The 18,368-nt window shown below is 33.2% G+C and overlaps 3 protein-coding genes across 7 annotated transcripts in view; 1 reads left to right on the top strand and 2 right to left on the bottom strand.

Moving 5' to 3' along the window:
- LOC129952579 (protein split ends) overlaps positions 1 to 5,490 on the bottom strand; it is a 206,651-nt gene extending 201,161 nt beyond the window's left edge. For all 5 annotated transcript variants that reach the window (XM_056065234.1, XM_056065232.1, XM_056065233.1 and 2 more), the window contains exon 1: positions 4,759 to 5,490. The gene's annotated coding sequence lies outside the window, so the exon portion shown is untranslated. The remainder of the gene's footprint in view (positions 1 to 4,758) is intronic.
- A 3,117-nt stretch (positions 5,491 to 8,607) lies between these two features.
- LOC129949634 (putative uncharacterized protein DDB_G0271606) lies at positions 8,608 to 10,341 on the top strand. The gene is made up of 2 exons (XM_056061206.1): positions 8,608 to 8,767; positions 8,836 to 10,341. Exons 1-2 carry the CDS (start codon positions 8,691 to 8,693, stop codon positions 10,214 to 10,216), a joined length of 1,458 nt encoding a protein of 485 aa, XP_055917181.1. The 5' UTR covers positions 8,608 to 8,690; the 3' UTR covers positions 10,217 to 10,341.
- Positions 10,342 to 14,458: 4,117 nt separating this feature from the next.
- LOC129951034 (serine/threonine-protein kinase RIO3) lies at positions 14,459 to 17,066 on the bottom strand. The gene is made up of 2 exons (XM_056063025.1): positions 15,255 to 17,066; positions 14,459 to 15,192 (listed from the first exon to the last, which is right to left on the bottom strand). The coding sequence occupies exons 1-2, from the start codon at positions 16,818 to 16,820 to the stop codon at positions 14,881 to 14,883; spliced, it is 1,878 nt and encodes a 625-aa protein (XP_055919000.1). The 5' UTR covers positions 16,821 to 17,066; the 3' UTR covers positions 14,459 to 14,880.
- Between the last annotated feature and the right edge of the window lie 1,302 nt (positions 17,067 to 18,368).

Below are 18,368 nucleotides of genomic sequence, written 5' to 3'. Positions count from 1 at the left end.
CAAAATTATGAAAACATTCTTTAAAAAAAACGTTTCCCATTTGTTAAAAAACATTTCAGAAATGTTTCTCTGTTTTTGAAAGATTTTATATTTTTTTTTAAATGTTGCTAAAACGTTTCAAAAATGTTTCTTTGGTCTGGATGCACCTTAAGATACGTAATTTTTGGTATTATACTTAATTTGGTAAATGTATTCAAGTTAAATTTGAAAGTTTATATGAAAAACTTATCTTACAGAGATTAATAGATACGAATTCTTTCTGGTCTTCTAGATTTTACTTTTAGTTACCAATAACTTCTAATCTTATTTGAACTTGACTTTAAATAGGTACCTTCGTCTTGAATGATATGTTTTGTTTTTAAAGATGAACTTAAAGTTCGTAAATTCACATCAAAAGTAAAGAAAAGGAAGAAAAACAAATCTTGTATTAAAAATATCAAAATTTAGTACTGAACAAGCAAATTCTAGATTTGTTCAACAAAGAAAAATTAGAAAGTTTTTTTTTTTCAAAACACTTCTTAAAAAAAATAATAATTTCATGTGAAGAAATGTTCGTCTCAGAAATATGCCAACTTTAATAATTTTTAAAGCAGTACTTTAAAAATAGGAAAACAGAAAGTTAAAAATTGAGTGCCTTACATCAAAGTGCCTTAAGTCCAAACATAACGTTTTCTAAAAATCAAAACAAAACTCTTGAAAGCGTATTATTTCTTGAATGGTAGGTATATGATGATATGGTTTTAATAAATTCACAAGTAAAAAATAATAGTAATTATAACAATTTTTGAAAGCCTGGATGTGCCCTAAAAACAGCAAATATGGTCCCAAATGTATGAAAAAAAAAAAACAACAGCTGATTTTGACAGTTTTCAGAAATATGCTTTAAGTTGTTTTAAACATATACATACAAAACTTTTCTTTATATTTGAAGATGTTTGATATTTGAATTTTTAACATTTCTGGAAAAATCAAAACATTCACAGAGAAGCCTTGTACGCAGCTGAAGTAAACGAATTTTTTCGGCGATCTCAGGGGAAAATGAAAACCACAGCGGAAAAATATTTGTGGAGAGTTCTGTCAGCTGTCAAAAACAAATGACAAGTTCTGACAGTCAGCTGCTGATAATAAAAAGTGAAAAAGAATTTATTAACATTTTGTTGAGCAGTTAGTATATGTTTTTTTCATTTCTGCAGCTTTATTACTACAGAGGCTAGCCACGGCTGTATTATTTTTGTGAAACCTATGCTCTAACTTCCAAATAGCTTCACTGGCTTCGACCAACGAAGCCAGTTTATTTTTTGCCTCCGAAAAGATATCAATTTTTTTTCTTCGGTTTATTTTTTGGAAGTTGAAGTTCACTGCTCGTCTTCATCACTTCTTGCACATCACCAATAAAATCTCAACATCCTGATTTTCCAATTCAGAAATGTATTGTTGGAACATATTGGACAAATCCATTTTATTTTAAATTTTAAATCAAATACATATAAATCAAAGTCAAAACACCGAAAGTCACGTGTAAACAATTTTTGTTTCAATAAAAGAAATTAAACGTCAAAATTTCGCAAGCAATATTGAGAACGAAAAGAGTGGAGAATTGTACTAAGAAATCTAGTACAGCTTCCACTAAAATGACACATTTCGTACTGAAAAACGAAAAGCACAGCGAATTTTTTCGTTTATGATTTCGTCATGTCATTTTTGTATCGGAATTTTCGTTTCACATCAGCAGCGTACTAGGCTTGAAAATGAAATATAAATACTATTCACTGTTCATTCTTACTCCTTTTTGAATTGTGCAATAGATAATTCTTAAAAAAAACGAATCATAAATATTTTGCTCTCAGATTTCTGACGGAAATATTGAACACTTTTTAGATTCCTGAAATCATAGAAATATATAAAATGATTCCAGTTGACCAGATGTCATAAAGCGTTAGATGACTTTTAGTGACATTTCCTTACGTTTAACAATTAGTTCTTTTTGATGAAGTATTAAATCGAAAATGTTTAAAAAAGCAAAAGTGTACTGCGGTTTCACAAGTACTTAGATAGAAACTGTTGATGCTTTTTGTCAGGAATTCTTGTTTTCGCTCTTAAGTTTATTTGAGTGATAGAGAAAGCTAGGAACGTGAAATTAAAAATAAAATCGACTTAGAAATATTAATTTAATTAAAAATTTGAACATTTCAGCAAAATTGTGTCAGGTCATTTCTTTAAATTGTATGAAATTTTACACTTCTAGCTTTATGTACGGTTATAGGTTTACAACAAATGCAACTTCTCAAAACTAGGCTCGTCTTTTTAGTTTGGATAAAATTATAATTTACAAGGATTGTCATAGTAACTGCTCGGTACTCATATCTGTTCCGATAATGGAATATGTATATTCCAAACTGAATATACATACGTACAATTCCTGAACAAAAACAAAAAAACTAATTGTTAAATATGTTTTTTGTGCAATTGTTCATTTTGTAAAATAAAATAAAGAATTTGTAGGTGTTAAATTTCTTTAAGCCTAGAACACTACCCACGCTGCTCTAAAAAACTGTGCTTTATTCAATTGATAATATTTGTGGAGACCATCAAATTAAAATTTGTGCCAAATGTAATTAATAGACGTTCTAATAAAAGTTTTGTCCTATTCTATACATACTCAAATATTATTAAAAGTAAAACAATTTAAAATGTAGACTTTTGTTTAATAAACGGTTGTGAAAAGTCCACTCCAAATTTTTACCTTTAGATAAAAAGGTCTTAAGTCAAAAAATGTAATGCTGAATATCATAAAAATTTAGTCTTTAGACAATAAGACAGAAAAAATCACATTTGTTTTGATATCAACAACTTAAGTTCATTGAGTCTGTGTGACCAGTTTCTGGAGTGGAATCGGCTAAGGGGACTGTTGATAAATGACAATCAAAATGATCGAATTTAATCAACATAATATAGGTGATAGTCAAATTGATACCTAAAAAGCTGTCACAAAAAAATGTGATAGTATTTTCAAACAAATATGTTTGTTCCGAATAGAGCTACCAGCCGCTTACACTAATGACTGAAAATTTTGCTTAGTTCACCGACAAAGCTTACGACATTCGAAAAAAGAAAGAAAAGTTAGAATTTAATTGAAAAACAGCCAATTTGAAACTTTTATTTAGATATTTTATAAGAATCAATCTAAAATTTCACCAAGGCAACAACGAATTTTGACAACTTGAATCCTCTGAAACAGACGGTATGAAAATAATTTGAGTATCAAAAAAATGATAGTCAACTATCACCTTAGCCGATTCCACCCCTGATTTAAGTCCTTTTTGCTTAAGGTCAAAGAAGGGTTCTACTGTTATAAATATATGAGCCACCACAAGGTAAGGAGAACACTTGATATTTGAAACTTGTTTTTCAAGAAGAACCAGATGACTTGAATTATTTGATCTAACCTTTATCACGACAACTGAGTAATTAGCTAAATTTGGATTACCTTCCTCCATATCGTACTTTCAACAAGAATTAGTTCAGGAAAAAGAAATTGGAAAAAAGATATAAACAAATCTTTGAGACAATTATTTTAAAAAGTAGTGTTCAGTTTACACAATTTTTAGTTTCGGTTACTTCTTTTAAAAAAAAAAGCTTAACTTATGAGGTAAAAACGCACCTTAATATTACGTTTTCAAACGATAAAGTAGTTAAGGAAAAAGCTCAGAATTTTTGAACCATACATTAAAACCCCTAAAGACTCTGTCAAAATTAAAAATGACAGCTATCAATGAGATACGTTTTGGTTATCCGCTTGAAGAAAGATCAATTCTCCCAGTAAAAAATTACCTACCCAAATACCTAATTGGTTACAATTTTGCCTTCAATTGGAAAAAAAAAGTGATAAAACTATAATTTCTCAAGATTAACAATCCCAGAGTAACAAACTACTAACGTTAAAAACTCAAAATAAATATGTTTAATACAAATAAGTATTAAACATTTTTTATTTTTTTAAATGGTTTTTCAAAATTAACAAAACTGATTTCTTCGAACTTTACTGAATTTGACTCTGTGAAGGGCCTCATAACATACCTAATTAACATTTTACAATTGTTTGTTGGATTTGGAAGTTCTCTTTTATCAAGACTAACCTCAAGGAACGGATGTAGGTCCTATTATTTTGTTTTAATTTAGACACCAAAAGTTAAATGTTACAAATGTTATCAGGTATTTAGTAGGCAGAAGCAGGTATTTTAAACTTGCTTAAAGAAAAACAATTTAAGTTGTGTTATGCCTAGGTACCGACCTGGCTACATACCTAAATAAAATTTAGTAAAATTGATTCAGGTTTTGCCGGGTTGCATAGCATATACCTACATACAAGTGTACCTACATATATGTAGATATCTGACCCCATTTTTCATGAAAATTTTCCTTTAACTTTTCAGAATTTCTATCAAGTTGCATTGAAACTAATCATAATCTCAAAAAAGTCCTAACTGATTAGAAAAGCAATATTGTAATCTCCATAATTATGAACATAAACAAAAACGCAATTTCCAACTCTGAAAATAAAAAGAAAAGAAAATAAGTAGGTACCTGTGAGATTATAAGAACGGATGTGGGCGTAGTATACATACCTACTTACCTAAAACATAATATTGTACATACAAAACATATGAAGGTATATTACTTTTTTGTATGTTTTGTGCACATTTCATTCAATTTAAAAATTTCAATACCATTTTTCTCTAAAAATAAATTTAAACTTACATCATTTACGAAAAAATTAATTGAACCCCATAATTTCATCCTAGCAAAAGTTTCCTTTTATTCCTCATGTTCGCCGCGATCACACGTGAATAATTCTTTCTTTGTTTTGTAATTTTCTTATTTTTATTTATGAAGATTTTTCTTTTTTTTTCAAAAAAAAAAACAAAAATTAAATTCACACAAACGTAATCATCGAGAGGAAGAGAGAGAGAAAAACAATTTTCTTTTACTTCAAATGAAAGACACAATTTTTTTTTTAATTTTCAAAGCAAAGAAAAAATGATTAATTAAAAAATAAAAAAAATTAATCGAAAAATGGGGGGGACAAATTCGCGGGCTTTCTTTAGACAGAAAAATAAACTACTGCACTGCTTTCTTTAAACTTTGTTGTTGTTAAATTAGCGCGGTTAAAACTTTTTTCTTTTTGATTTTTATTTTTGCTTCTTTTTTCACAAATCTCTCTTCACTTTATTTTCACACACTCTGCAGATTATTGTTTAAACCTTTGAATTAAAATTGATTTGAATTTTTTGTTTTGTTGTAAATTGTTTTTATTTATTTATATATTATTTATTTTTAAACTGTTCAGCAATTACTTGCGAGTATATCTCAATGTATGTATATAATTATTTTTATTAATTTTTTTTGTTATATACAACGGTTACCGTAAGAAAACGCGTAACACTGACGATGCACACTCATCGCGATTTACTCAGTAACTGAGAAAATGTTCCTTCCAAATAAATGGTGAGAGCCCGGCAAAATGGTTGCCCCTTGTAGAGGGTGAGACAAATTGTTGAATATCCGTTTGTTTGTGAAATATTTAATTTATACTTCGACATGATAGATTTAGGTAAGGAGATTTGTTAGATTTAATTAAAAAATTCAATTTTTTGAATTATTTGGTTAAATGTTGCTAATTTCATTGAGTTTGATATGATATTGAAAAGAAATGATTTTGTTTTGAATCACCCGTTTTGGTTTCTCTTTCAAATTTGATATATTTTATACATGTTCTCTTTGTATATATTTGTTCTCAATTGTGGTCTCTTTATATTTCCAATTTTTTTTTCTTCATTCTCCTCCATGGAATTGTTAAGTAAATAGAAAATTATTTTGATCAGGCTATCTCTTTTTAACGTGTTGTTTATCTTGAAATAGCATTATACGGCAAATTAGATTTCTCCATGTGAAGTAGGTACTTGAAATAATTTAAAAACTTTATTAAGCAATTGATGGGAATATCTTGTGAAATATCCATTGTCTGGTGAAGTTTTGTTTCGAATTAGAAAAAGCTCCTGATAGATTTTTGATTGTTTTTATTAACTAAAAGTTGAGTTGCGTTGAAATAGGGAAAAAAAAAATTATAAGAAAAATTGTTAAACTTTTCCAATGGAAAAATATTTGTATGTACCTAAAGAGGGGAATATAAAATGAGAAAATTAAGAGATCAAAAGTACGATAAGAGTTGTGTTTATAATTTAAGAGAATAAAAGAGAAATAAATTCTAGTAGTTTTGCAGTGATGACACTTTGGTGAAATAATAAGACTGCTAGAATATTTTCAAAGCTACTTCTTTTATATATATATAGATATAGATATAACAATGTATCTAGGATAAAATTAATTTTAGACACCAATTTACTTCAGATTTAATTTTACCTTAAATGAAAAAGGTTTGCTTTACAAAAAAAACTAAAAAAAAAAACTATTTATCGAATCAAAACTTTAGTTTGATAAAAAGTGATTGAAAATCCGATCTTCTATCTGCCCAATAATAATATATTTCAAAAACTTGGTATTATAGAATTGGTTAGACAGCAGATTCATTAAAAGAATTAAGCTTACTTTTAAACCGTTTTGCCTTTTTCTGTTGAAAACCTTTTTAGCATAAATGATTGTAATGATTGCGTTTCTTCTAAATTTTTGTAAGACAAGAAAAATCTACAAACAAGTGTAGATTTTTCGAAAACTTCATAAAATACTGTAAATAGGACTAAATAATGAAGAAAGGGATTGGAAATTTGGAAAACCATCAGGAATTTCAGTGAAAAAGAGATATATATAATATTTCGACTATTTTAAGCCTTATAAATGAGTTTTTCGGATTTGAATTACGGCCATCAAAACCCATTTGAAAAAAACCTTATCGACCACTGTAAGTCGGTACTTCTAAAAACTGTTGCAGAAAGAGAAGAGTTTTAAAAATTTTCAAATTCAATCAACGATGTTAAGGTGGAAAGATTGATTATTAAATCAAGCAAAATAGAAAAAAAAATAAAAGAGATCTACTTTATTGTGTTCACTGGTTATTTACAAAAACGTTATAAATAGAATGCTTTTAACAAATTGAATCCTTTCTTAAGCTTGTTTGGTCCTAAGCATGTTTCTTTTTTTTTTATTTTCATTCTTGGTTGATTGAATTTTTATATATTTAGTTTCTTATAGTCATTGTATGTGCTTTCATGAGTTTAGCAGGTTCATGTGACATTTACAAACCTTTATGTCATCGGAGTGGTAATCTTGAAGAATAGACTCTTTTAAACATATGTATTCACTGAAGTACACTTTTCAGAGTGATCTAGATCTACTCTAAATTTTGTTCACTATCGTTTTTATGTGATTTTGATTTCCAGTGCAGAAAACTTTTCTTGCCTGTTTAAAAGAACTATAACTTTGGCTTTTGGATTTTTTTCCCAAACATCGGAGCACAAGATTTTTACTTCAGAACTATCTAAGAACTTGATCAATTTGTTGAAGTAGTAAAGCAAATTGAGTTAATTGATTGCTGAACACAGCCAACTCCACTTAACGTCGCTTTGATTTAAACCAACAATTTAAAACGAATCTCGAAGACATTCAAGTCTACCGGAAGTAAACAAAAATATTGCATTTTAAGCTTGTCAGAAAATTTTAAATGATAGTTCGGTTTTCAAGCATGTTCATAATCATGTATCATAGTGTTTTGAATATATTCGCTTCCTCAGAGTAAAAAAACGCCGCACAAAATTGCTCGATACAATATTATGTGCTGAATGCACTATTTTCAACATTCCATTGATAGATTATTTTTGTATATAGAAAGTAGAATGATTCACAAATTATATTCATCTTCGTATGATATGGGATTTCTATCTCTTTTTTAAAAAATCAAATGGTATATCCTTTGTGTAATATTTACCAAAAAAATAATTTTCCGTTTAGTGTGCTGAACGCACTATTTACAAAGTTCCATTGATTGCGAAATTATTAATACCGACACATGGAGTTATGGCACTCTGGTATTTATGTCGAGAACATTCAATTGGAGATAGGTTTTAATTTCGTTCAATGTATTTATCTTATAGGAGAAAAGTGAAAATTGATTCCCAAATCATTAATTTTATCAAAATAATTGTACGTCCACCGTTATCAATAAAATTATTACACAAAAATCAGTTGGAAAATGTATTAAAAACATAGTTCGTTTTTCGTCGTATCTCGTATTGCATTTTTCTCTTCTTAAAATAGGAAAAAATGTACCAAAAATGTTGCTTTTTAATTTGAAGTATTCCAAAAGAAAAATATAAATTTACTATTTCAGTAAACATTTTTTAAATCCATAACAAAATTTTGATTAGGATCAGTTGAAAAAACATAGAATATAAGAAGAACTACCATTTTATGAAGATCAGAAGAATCTTAATGCCAATAATATTCTTTCAACTGAATCTTTAAATTCGTGTTGAACGCACTTCTCTGAAAATATATTACTGAATGCTGTCGAAAGTCATACACTACTCTACTACATCCAGATGACACAAAAATCAAGCAGAACTTTGAAAATGACATTTCTAATTTGTTTTTGTTTTTCAAACATATCTTGTTCTTGAGTTCCTGAAAATTTGTTGGATAGTTGGTCGAATTAAGATATTTCTTTTATTTAATTTAAAATGGTTTTGTGTAAATTTTTCATGAACGGCAATTGTCGATTTGGTACAAAATGTGTAAACGAACATTTAGACGTAAAGTAAGTTTCCAAAATTCTTGCCATTTGTTTACAATAACAATAAATAATCTTGTTTATCTACATAAAAGGCAACTTCTCAAATCAGATGTGGAATCTGCTGTAAATGGCAACCAATGGCCTCTCTCCTGCTTCGGGCCATTCAAGGAAAAACCTTCCATACCTAATTTCATAGAAGACCAATCATTCGAAGAAATACGAATGCTATGTTATGCTTCCAAAAAGCAAAATTTCTTTGAAGCTTTTAATCAACAATTCAGTAAAGAGGTGCTGGAAGCCAAAAATAAAATGAAAATGCTTCTGACACTCAATAAAGAAGTAATGGACGTGGTTGTGAATCTTTATAACTCTAGTGAGCCGCCAAAAGGTAACAATCAGGCAATCAGTGCCAATCCGTTTGCTTCAGCTGCCAACAACTCACAATCGAGCAGTAATACTAATTTGTTTGGAAGTGCACCGGCTGCTGGCAACCAGAACAATGTCTTTGGCGGGGGAGCTTCCTTTGGCGCCAGTAACAATGCTAACTCAGGTGGTGGTATTTTTGGTGGGGCTCAGAAACCCTTACTCGGACAGAGTTCTTTCGGTGGTTTTGGTGGACAACAACAACAACAACAGCAGCAGGGGACAGGATTGTTCAGCTCAGCACAGGCACAACCTCAGCAAACAAACGCCTTTGGAAGTAATATATTTGCTCAAGCCTCTCAGCAAACTGGTGTTGGTGGAGGCTCCATATTTGCGCAACAGCAACAACAACCACAAACACAAATGACACAGGCCCAGCCATTCGGGGCGACGGCAAACACATCAGTTTTTGGCCAACAGTCTAATGCTGGGGGAATTTTTGCACAAGCAGCCCAACAGACTCAACCACAACAACAAACTATTGGTGGGGGCAATATATTTTCCCAAGCTGCACAGCCCCAGCAACAGCAGTCCACTGGATTTGGGTTGTTTTCCCAAGCAAGCCAACAACAACAACAACAATTACAACCGCCGCCAGCTTTTGGAGCTCAAATGACACAGCAGACACCGTTTGGTGCTGCACAACCACAACAGCAAGGCGCATTTTTTGGACAAACACAACAACAACAGCAGCAGCAGCAACAACAGCAGAACAACATGTTCAACTCGCAGATGCAACAGCAGCAGCAACAACAACAACAGTTTACCCAACAACAGCAACAACAACCAACTGGTCTTTTTGGCACAGCAGCAGCCGCCAGTCCATTTGCAGCCCAACAACCACAACAACAAGCAAACATCTTCGCCCAAGCTGCAGCCGGTTATCCCCAACAACAACAACAATACCAAATACAACCTGCAATGGCTGGTGATAAAACATACAGCAAAATGGAAAATCTTACCCCAGAAGAAATTGAAGCTTTCAAAGCGGATTCTTTTGAGCTGGGAAAAGTTCCCTTTTCACCACCACCAAGGGAATTAGTTAATTGATAAAAATATAACAAATCCTTTTAAATTTTTTAATAACTTTAGAATAAGTGAAAATAATTGTTTTTAAAAAAAAGAACACAAATACAAAAAAGATGACTAGTCAGCATAGAAGGCTTGTAAACGAAGCCTTTGTGTTTTATTAATTTCAAGAACTTTTAGTTCTTAATTCACGAAGTCTCTTTAATTTGTCTTGATCTGTCAAATACACAAATTTTCCCTGGTTCTGAATTCCATGGGGCAAAATAAATTGATTGATTTTTGATTTTAGATCAAATTTGCAGATTTGGATTTTTCGGCAGAACCTGCCCAATTACACGTTGTGAGGGAAATTTGACAACTTATGCATTGTCAAAAAAAAACAACAACCTTTTAAAGAAATCCGAACATACAAATGGAATTTACTCATTAATTTGACTTAAGGCCTTTTCAAACTAAACGCAGTCCGGTGGGACGGGCAGAATGCGTCACTGCCTGCAACTTCTGATACGTCAAACAGTACGTGGTCAGCTTTAGGCGTTCTATTGAACCAGTTCAAATTTACTGAGACAAAAAAAATTCAGCAGCAAATCGAAAAAATTAAAGTGTCCTCATTAAACAGCAAAAGTTACGAACTTTTTCGAAGAATTCAACAGCTTTTCATAACATGCCCAATTTAGGCAACTTTATTATAGCTAAGTATACACGACTGGAAGATTCTCCAGTATTGGCAGATTTTTCTCAAATTTTCTATCAACCATGTAAACACCACACAACAAAAGTGGCAGAACAAAATTCCCAAAAAAGGCGAATCTTCCTCACCATCTAACTACCGACCGATTGCACTTACGTCCCTTCTTTCCAAGGTCATGGAAACGCTGATTAATTATCAGCTCAAGAAATATCTTGAAGATCGAAAGCTTCTTAATGACCGGCAATACGGCTTTCGTAGCAATAGGTCCACTGGTGATCTCATGGTTCATCTCACCGAACAGTGGAGCAAATCTTTACATCGTTTTGGAGAAAGTAAGATTATTGCACTTGATATTTCAAAAGCATTTGATAGGGTTTGGCATCAGGCTCTCTTATCGAAAATGCGTGCATTCGGTTTTCATGAATCCCTGCTTCATTGGATTAGTAATTACCTTTCGGATCGTTCAATACAAGTAGTATTGGATGGATTCAAGTCTGAAAACCATAAAATAAATGCTGGTGTGCCCCAGGGCTCTGTTTTATCTCCAACACTCTTTCTCATTTTTATTAATGATCTTCTGTCTGTAACATCTAATCCAATACATTGTTTCGCTGACGATAGTACTCTTAGCTTTTCATATTCGATTTCAGACTCACATCCCTCTTCTTCGGATGTGGAACTGCAACGACAAAATATGATAAGCTCATTAAATTCCGATCTAAACAGCATTGTTCAATGGGGATTAAAAAACCGCGTGGAATTTAATGCTTCGAAAACCCAATGCTGTCTTGTATCGTTAAAGCGAGATATACCCCCATTGCCATTATCCATGGATGGCACTTGCATCAATGAGACTGAACACCTCGATATTCTCGGTATGTGTGTCACCAACCACCTCTTATGGAATGATCACATACGCGATGTCGCCAAAAATGCCGCAAGGTGTTTGGGTTTTCTTAGGCGATGCAAGAAATATTTCACCCCTTCTGATCTGGCTGTTATCTACAAGACTTACATACGTCCAAAGCTTGAGTATAACTCCCATCTCTGGGCTGGTGCTCCTGCAACTTACTTAAGCCTCTTGGATAGTATTGAACGTAGAGCATTTAAATTGATAGGTGATAATATCATCATAAGTTCATTTACTTCGCTTGAACATCGTCGTAAGGTCTCTTGTCTGACCCTTTTTTACCGTTATTTTAACGGCTTATGCTCTAGTGAAATAGCCAGTTGCATTCCTCCCCTTAAACAGTTCAACCGTAATACTCGCGCTTCTAGGAATGCTCATCAGTATACCCTCGAGCCCAACTTCGGTCGTACTGTCAAATACAGAGATTCGTTCTTTAGCCGTACTACGCGAATGTGGAATGCCTTACCACACTCTGTCTTTCCTAGTCATTGCAATATTCAGGAATTCAAAACCAATGTGCACCGACATCTCCTTTTAAACCCTCTCTCCTCTTCCTAGTGCTCACACTGTGCATCTGCATAATAAGGGTAGTAATACCCCCTTGAGTGTGTGTTTATTATAAAAAAAAAAAAAAAAAAAAAAAACATTTTACAAGATTTTGACACATTGACTGCGTTCAATCTTAGACAGATAGGGCATCCAGATACCTTATTGTTAGTGTTTTACTTGTAAAAAAAACAGCTGAGATGTCAAAAAAGAATGTATGGGGTATATACATTGGGGTATATACATTTTGTATTTGTTGGTAAAGAAAAAGATACAAATTGTTAGTTAAAGTTGAAGCAGCTATTTGCCTCTGAATTTTAGAAGGTAAATATGATATATTTTTTTAAACTTCAAAATTAATCTTTTTTTATTTCGTTTTGTAGATGACCAATTGGCTAGGTCTTACCTCCAGTTGAAAGTATTTTTTATTTTTGACAGCTATCCAACTCGTTCAACAAGGTATCTAAAAATCCACCTATCCAAGATACCCTACCCTAGAGATTGAACGCAACCATTTTTAATACTACGAAAATCGAAAGAAATAAAGGTTCAGGTGACGTAGGGGACTTGAAAGTAAGGAAAGTTTCTATCATCCGATTGGCCAAGTGCCAAAAAAATTGCCTTCCAATTAAGACAACTTTGTTAGAAAGTTGCCTGGAAAATTAGTCAAGAAAAATCAATCTAACTATCAAGTCAAGTCTACTTATGTTTTTTCAATCAACTAAAAGCTCAACTTTATTATCCATTAAGTAATAATGTTTTGTGTGAAAGAGTTAATTGTCAAATTGGAAAAGAAATAAGTAATATTTCTTTACAATACAAAGTACAAATCCTTATGGACTTGTAGCTTACCTGAGGATTGTTTTGTAGACAATAATGTTTTTGATAGTTTTTCTACGATGAATTGAAGGTAGAGATTAGTGAAGTAAAGTTACAAATTTGAAATGTAAGACACTTCCAATACTAACTAGTTGCATTGGTCAAAATGTACGTTCAAAGAATGCAGTTGACTTTAAACGAAGTCCTTTATGTAGTCTGAACCTAAGCAAAGTTACACAAAAAAAAGTTTGAAAAGAATTGGACGCATGAATAAACTTTATCATATTTGGATAAAATCAACCAACCGTATAAACTGACAATTTTTACTTAATACAAACATTTTTACTTGACAGCTAATTGGATGCTGTTAAAAACTTTTGATAGTTCGGTCAATACTGGAAGATATTCCAATCGTGTATACTTAGCCTTAGAATGAGCAGGTTCAAGCGACATAAGGAACTTCATTCTTTGAACGTAAATTTGGACCAAGGCACCTAGTTAGTTTGTCAAGTGTCATGAATTTCAAATCCAGAACTTCACTGCACATTGCACAAACCTCTGCTTTAAGTTAATACTACAAAAAGTACCAAACAATTTATTGTCTACAAAACACTCCCCAGGCAAGTTACAAGTCCATTACGATTTGTATTTTGTATTGTTAAGAAATAATACTTATTTCTTTTCCAAATTGACAAGGAACTCTTTTATAGACAACATTACTAGACTTGACTTAATAGTTAGGGAAGTTGTTTTTGACTTACTTTCCAGTCAATTTTCCATTGCTTATATTTGAATAAAAAAATCATATTTTGGCACTAAAGAGAAGTTGAACAGTCTCAGGCAACATGAGGGACTTCATTCGCAGTCAACTTCATTCTTTGAACGTAAATTTGGACCAAGACAGCTTTGTAGTTAGTTTTTTCAAGTGTCATGAATTTCAAATTCAGAACTTACAAAAAGGTACAAAAAGTACCAACAAAATTATTGTCTAGAAAACACTCCTCAGGCAAGCTACACGTTCATCATGATTTGTATTGTAAAGAAATATTAGTTATCTCTTACATAAATAAATATTTGATATTTAAGTTTACGTTTACATCCATAAATATGTACTCTAGACGGGTTAAACTTGGCCTACCTTAAGCTCATATTTCTTCTTCGGACTATCCATAGAGAAATATACTTATAGATATATTTCTCTATGGGACTATCTAGGAAACCTTACCTTTCCGTTTATGCGACTTTTTAAATTCAATTGAATTTTCCAACACATTTTAGAAAGAAAAGATCCAATGTTAGATGGCGCCCACAAATAGAAATCCGACCTCAACCAACTTGTTGATACAGTCTAAGACTACTTGACTTGTTGGTTGAGGACTAGGTCCATCGCGTCAAAGTAAAATATTTATTCAAATTAAATCAAATTTCATTTTCCAATAATGTGTTTCTTAATTATAATACAATTACAATTAACGTTTTATTAAGTCCACTTTAGTCGATTGGGTTATATCTTCGGTTGTTGTGACTTTAAATTCAAATTAATTTTGTGACTTCCCCTAAACACAAATTTTACTAAAATCTTTTCTTTCAAAACTTCGAAATTAAATTTTACTTGTTTTGTTTTTTGTTGTTGTTAAATTTTGAATATCTTTTTGTAATTTTTGTCTAACTAAATTTGAATTCAATCGATTACCAAAAAATAAAAAATCCCTAACCAATCTATTCTCCACCATCCTTCACACTAAGGACTTTTAGTGCATCAGTGAGTTCGATATTGGAAACGGCTACTTCTTTGGCCAGACGCCTGTCTTCTTGCGATTTCTCCCAGGCTGTCTCAAAAGGATATGATAGTGGTTTAAATTCGTCTGGAACTTCATCTTGATTTGGGGCTGTCGCCTCTTTGATAGATGCCCCACGAGTGTGAATCCGTTCCAAAGTGGCAGCATTGTGTTTTTCAACATCCAATGAGGTAATGTGCTCGAAGAGTTTTTCTTTTGTGTAAACATTTGGCAGTCCGCGTTTTTTAAAGAACTAAAATACAGAAAAAGAAGACTTAGTCTTAGATTTAGCCAAGAAAATCTTAAACAACTTACAGAAACAATATTGTTGCAATCACGCATGAGGAACTCCAGTGCGCTAGGATGTTCTGGCTCCACCGACTGAGCCACATCTATGAACCAACATTTGTCATCGTGCCACAGGATGTTGTACTCGGACAAATCTGCGTGAACCAACTTCGCGACGTTGTGCATTTTGTGCATCATGTCGATGACCTCCTCATAGGCAAGACTCAATTCGGCATCGGTGAGACGAGCGTCCTTTAGCTTGGGAGCTGCATTATGGTTGTCTCCGATAAATGACATGACGAGAACATGCTTCTTGAGGACCACAACGTCGGGACAATTAATTCCGGCATCACGCATTCTCATCATGTTGTGCATCTCCTTCTCTGCCCACATATTTATGATCACGCGGTTGTTCTGTTTGCTAAAGCGGTCCTTGAAGCGATAGTCGTCCTTGATGTAGCGATCCCTCTGTTTGAACTCATTCAGTGTGGTCTTGAAGATCTTGATGGCGCATTCTTTGGGAAGCAACAAATCGCCCACGTAATTGGGATCGGGAGATCCGTGCAGAATGACCGCCTCCTTGCCAGTCGAAATGATTCCATTCACCTGTTCGAGGATTTGGTTGTTTATCAATTTGTAGAGCAACAACCGGGTGGGTGCATCAACTCCCATCTCAGCTGTGGCCACATTCTCCTTTCGGTCCTGCATCTTCGACTTCTTCTGCTTCTTACTGGAGTAGGTCCTCAGTTGATTGAATACCTGATTGGATAGCTTCATATCGAATCCCGCAGCATCGCCAGTCGGGAATTCCGGTGGGAAGGACATGACTCTGCAGGCATTACGAACCCCGCAGATATTGTCATCGTGTTTGGTTATCATCTCGCCGTCCTTGTCGATTTTAAAGCCGCACTTGGGAATGGTATCGAATAGCTTCTCGTTGGTCTCGAAGCGGTCCCAGTCGCGTTGTTCCTTCGCTTCAATGTGTTCTTCTTCAGTCATGAATTCCATATCACCATCGCGCATAAAGTTATCCAGCGAAATGGACACCTTAGAGCCTTGGTTGCGTTTCTTCTCGATGCGCTTGACTTCTGCGTTGTACTCGTGATCGAATTGGGATTGCATCATTTGAGCAATCAAAGCGTCTGAGTCACAGCCCATTTCCCCAGCATCCTGACGAAGTACATCGAGAATGAACTCTGGTATCGTACCATCTGCCTCTGCTGCTGGGAGTTCCTCGGGCTTAGCCAATAGCTCGGAACAGTCCTCCCATTCGTCGTCGTCTTTCGCAATGATTTGCTTTTTAATTTCAATAGGAATCTTGACAGCCTCTGCATAGGAACCACCCGATGAGCTTCCAGATGCTTTATCATCGTCATACTCCCACAGCGAGTCAAGTTCTGGCTTCTTGCCATCGACCGTCGATATGGGTATTTCTTTTTCTTTGATTTTCGTTGCATTCTTCAGACGGTCAAGAAGCAATTGTTCATTCCTCTTGATTTCCTTATTTTGCATCTCTCGGGCGTATTCCTCGGACATGATTTCAGCGAAATTCATGCTTTGCACGTTTTCAACTTTTCCCCATGGCGAAGACATTTTTACTTTTGTTTTTGTTGTTAAATTTAGAAGTTTACACTTAATAAATAGAATAATTATAATTAATATCACAATTTGTACGTAATTTAAAACTACTACAAAAAAGGCTAGGTCCTAATTTAAATAAATTTGTTTTGTTAGAGAACGAAATGAGTATAAAAACAAATTATTCTGCTTTTATATATTTTATATTTTTACAAAATAATAATGCAGCCACTCTCAAGAAATTTGTCACAGTTGTGAAATCATGTAAGAATCTAGTACAATTTTGTTTGGAGAAATGTCAAAATCGAGGTGAGATTTATGTCATTTGGGTTTTGTTTACTTGTGTAATTGAATGTTTTAAGGGATTGACTCTAGATGGCTCTGGGAAATGGTGAATATTTGACATATGTGGGTTTTTGAACATGACAACACAGTTGGAGAGGTACTGACAATGGGTTTTACTTGAAATAATGACATAGTGAACTTTTTTCGAAGAGTGATTTTGGACTTGAATATGCCGGAAGGGTTTCTGTTAAACTCACAGTTTATTTTGACACTAACAGCTGTTTCCCTTTCTAAAACTTGACAGAAAGTCGTTATAAAATATTGAGATTGTTAGGGATAAGGATAACACTTCCCTCTCTGGACAGTTTAGTTTACCACAGCCATTTTACCTCCGACGGCTTACATGATTTACAGGTAAGGTAGTGTGCACGGTGGTTTATTTTCCTTACAGGGTGCTTCTTTCGTAATGCAAAAGCTTGCTGTAGTTGTTTTTGGTCGTCAGCTTATTGATTTTTAAATACTCTTTGTCATGAATGATTTTTTCTGTTACTTTTAAGTTTGGTCTATTAAGATACCGTAATTCGAACTTTGTTAAATGTTGGTGTGATTAATGGTGTTTATGATTTGTAATATTTTAGAGTAAGCAATGGTATTTTTAAAATTATAAACTACCTTACCTGATATCAAGGTAAGCAGGCAGTGCTAAGCTGGCGGAGACTGTCAGATCCACAAAGGTAAACCGACGTAGAATGGAGTTAAAAAGTCCTGTTTCTTAAGTTCGTCTTAGGGTACGTACAAACGAGGATGTGTGTAGCAAAGAGTGTGAGACTTAACACCTCAAATCTTCTCGCACAAGTCTGAAGACAATTCTTTACAAAGATCTCAGATTATTAGCTTACAAGGTCTAGTTAGAAACTATATCCCGAACCGTTTTGTTGCCAATTCGCAGTTTGGTCTTAAAGCCGATTGAATTGGACAACGATTTGGTTTCGGTTAATGGCAGCGGTCGATTTTTTGTATTGGAATTGATGTGCTTGATGAATGTCAATTGGTCCTCCTTGGACAATCTGGAAGCGATTTAAATACTCGACGGATGGATGCTCTTACTAATAGGGCTATAATACTCACTTCTAATCACTAAGAAAAAATACGAAGTTTCTGCCTTTTAAACTCAACATTTGTTTAACTATCAATTGGGTATGAGATAAATAAAAAATACGTCAAAGGAGGTCGCCTCAAAATAATCCATTATGAACAATGACAGCAGTATTATTTAAG

The sequence above is a fragment of the Eupeodes corollae genome, chromosome 3 (assembly GCF_945859685.1).
Source record: "Eupeodes corollae chromosome 3, idEupCoro1.1, whole genome shotgun sequence".
NCBI classification, from domain to species: domain Eukaryota; kingdom Metazoa; phylum Arthropoda; class Insecta; order Diptera; family Syrphidae; genus Eupeodes; species Eupeodes corollae.
This window is presented reverse-complemented; position numbering and strand designations above follow the sequence as displayed.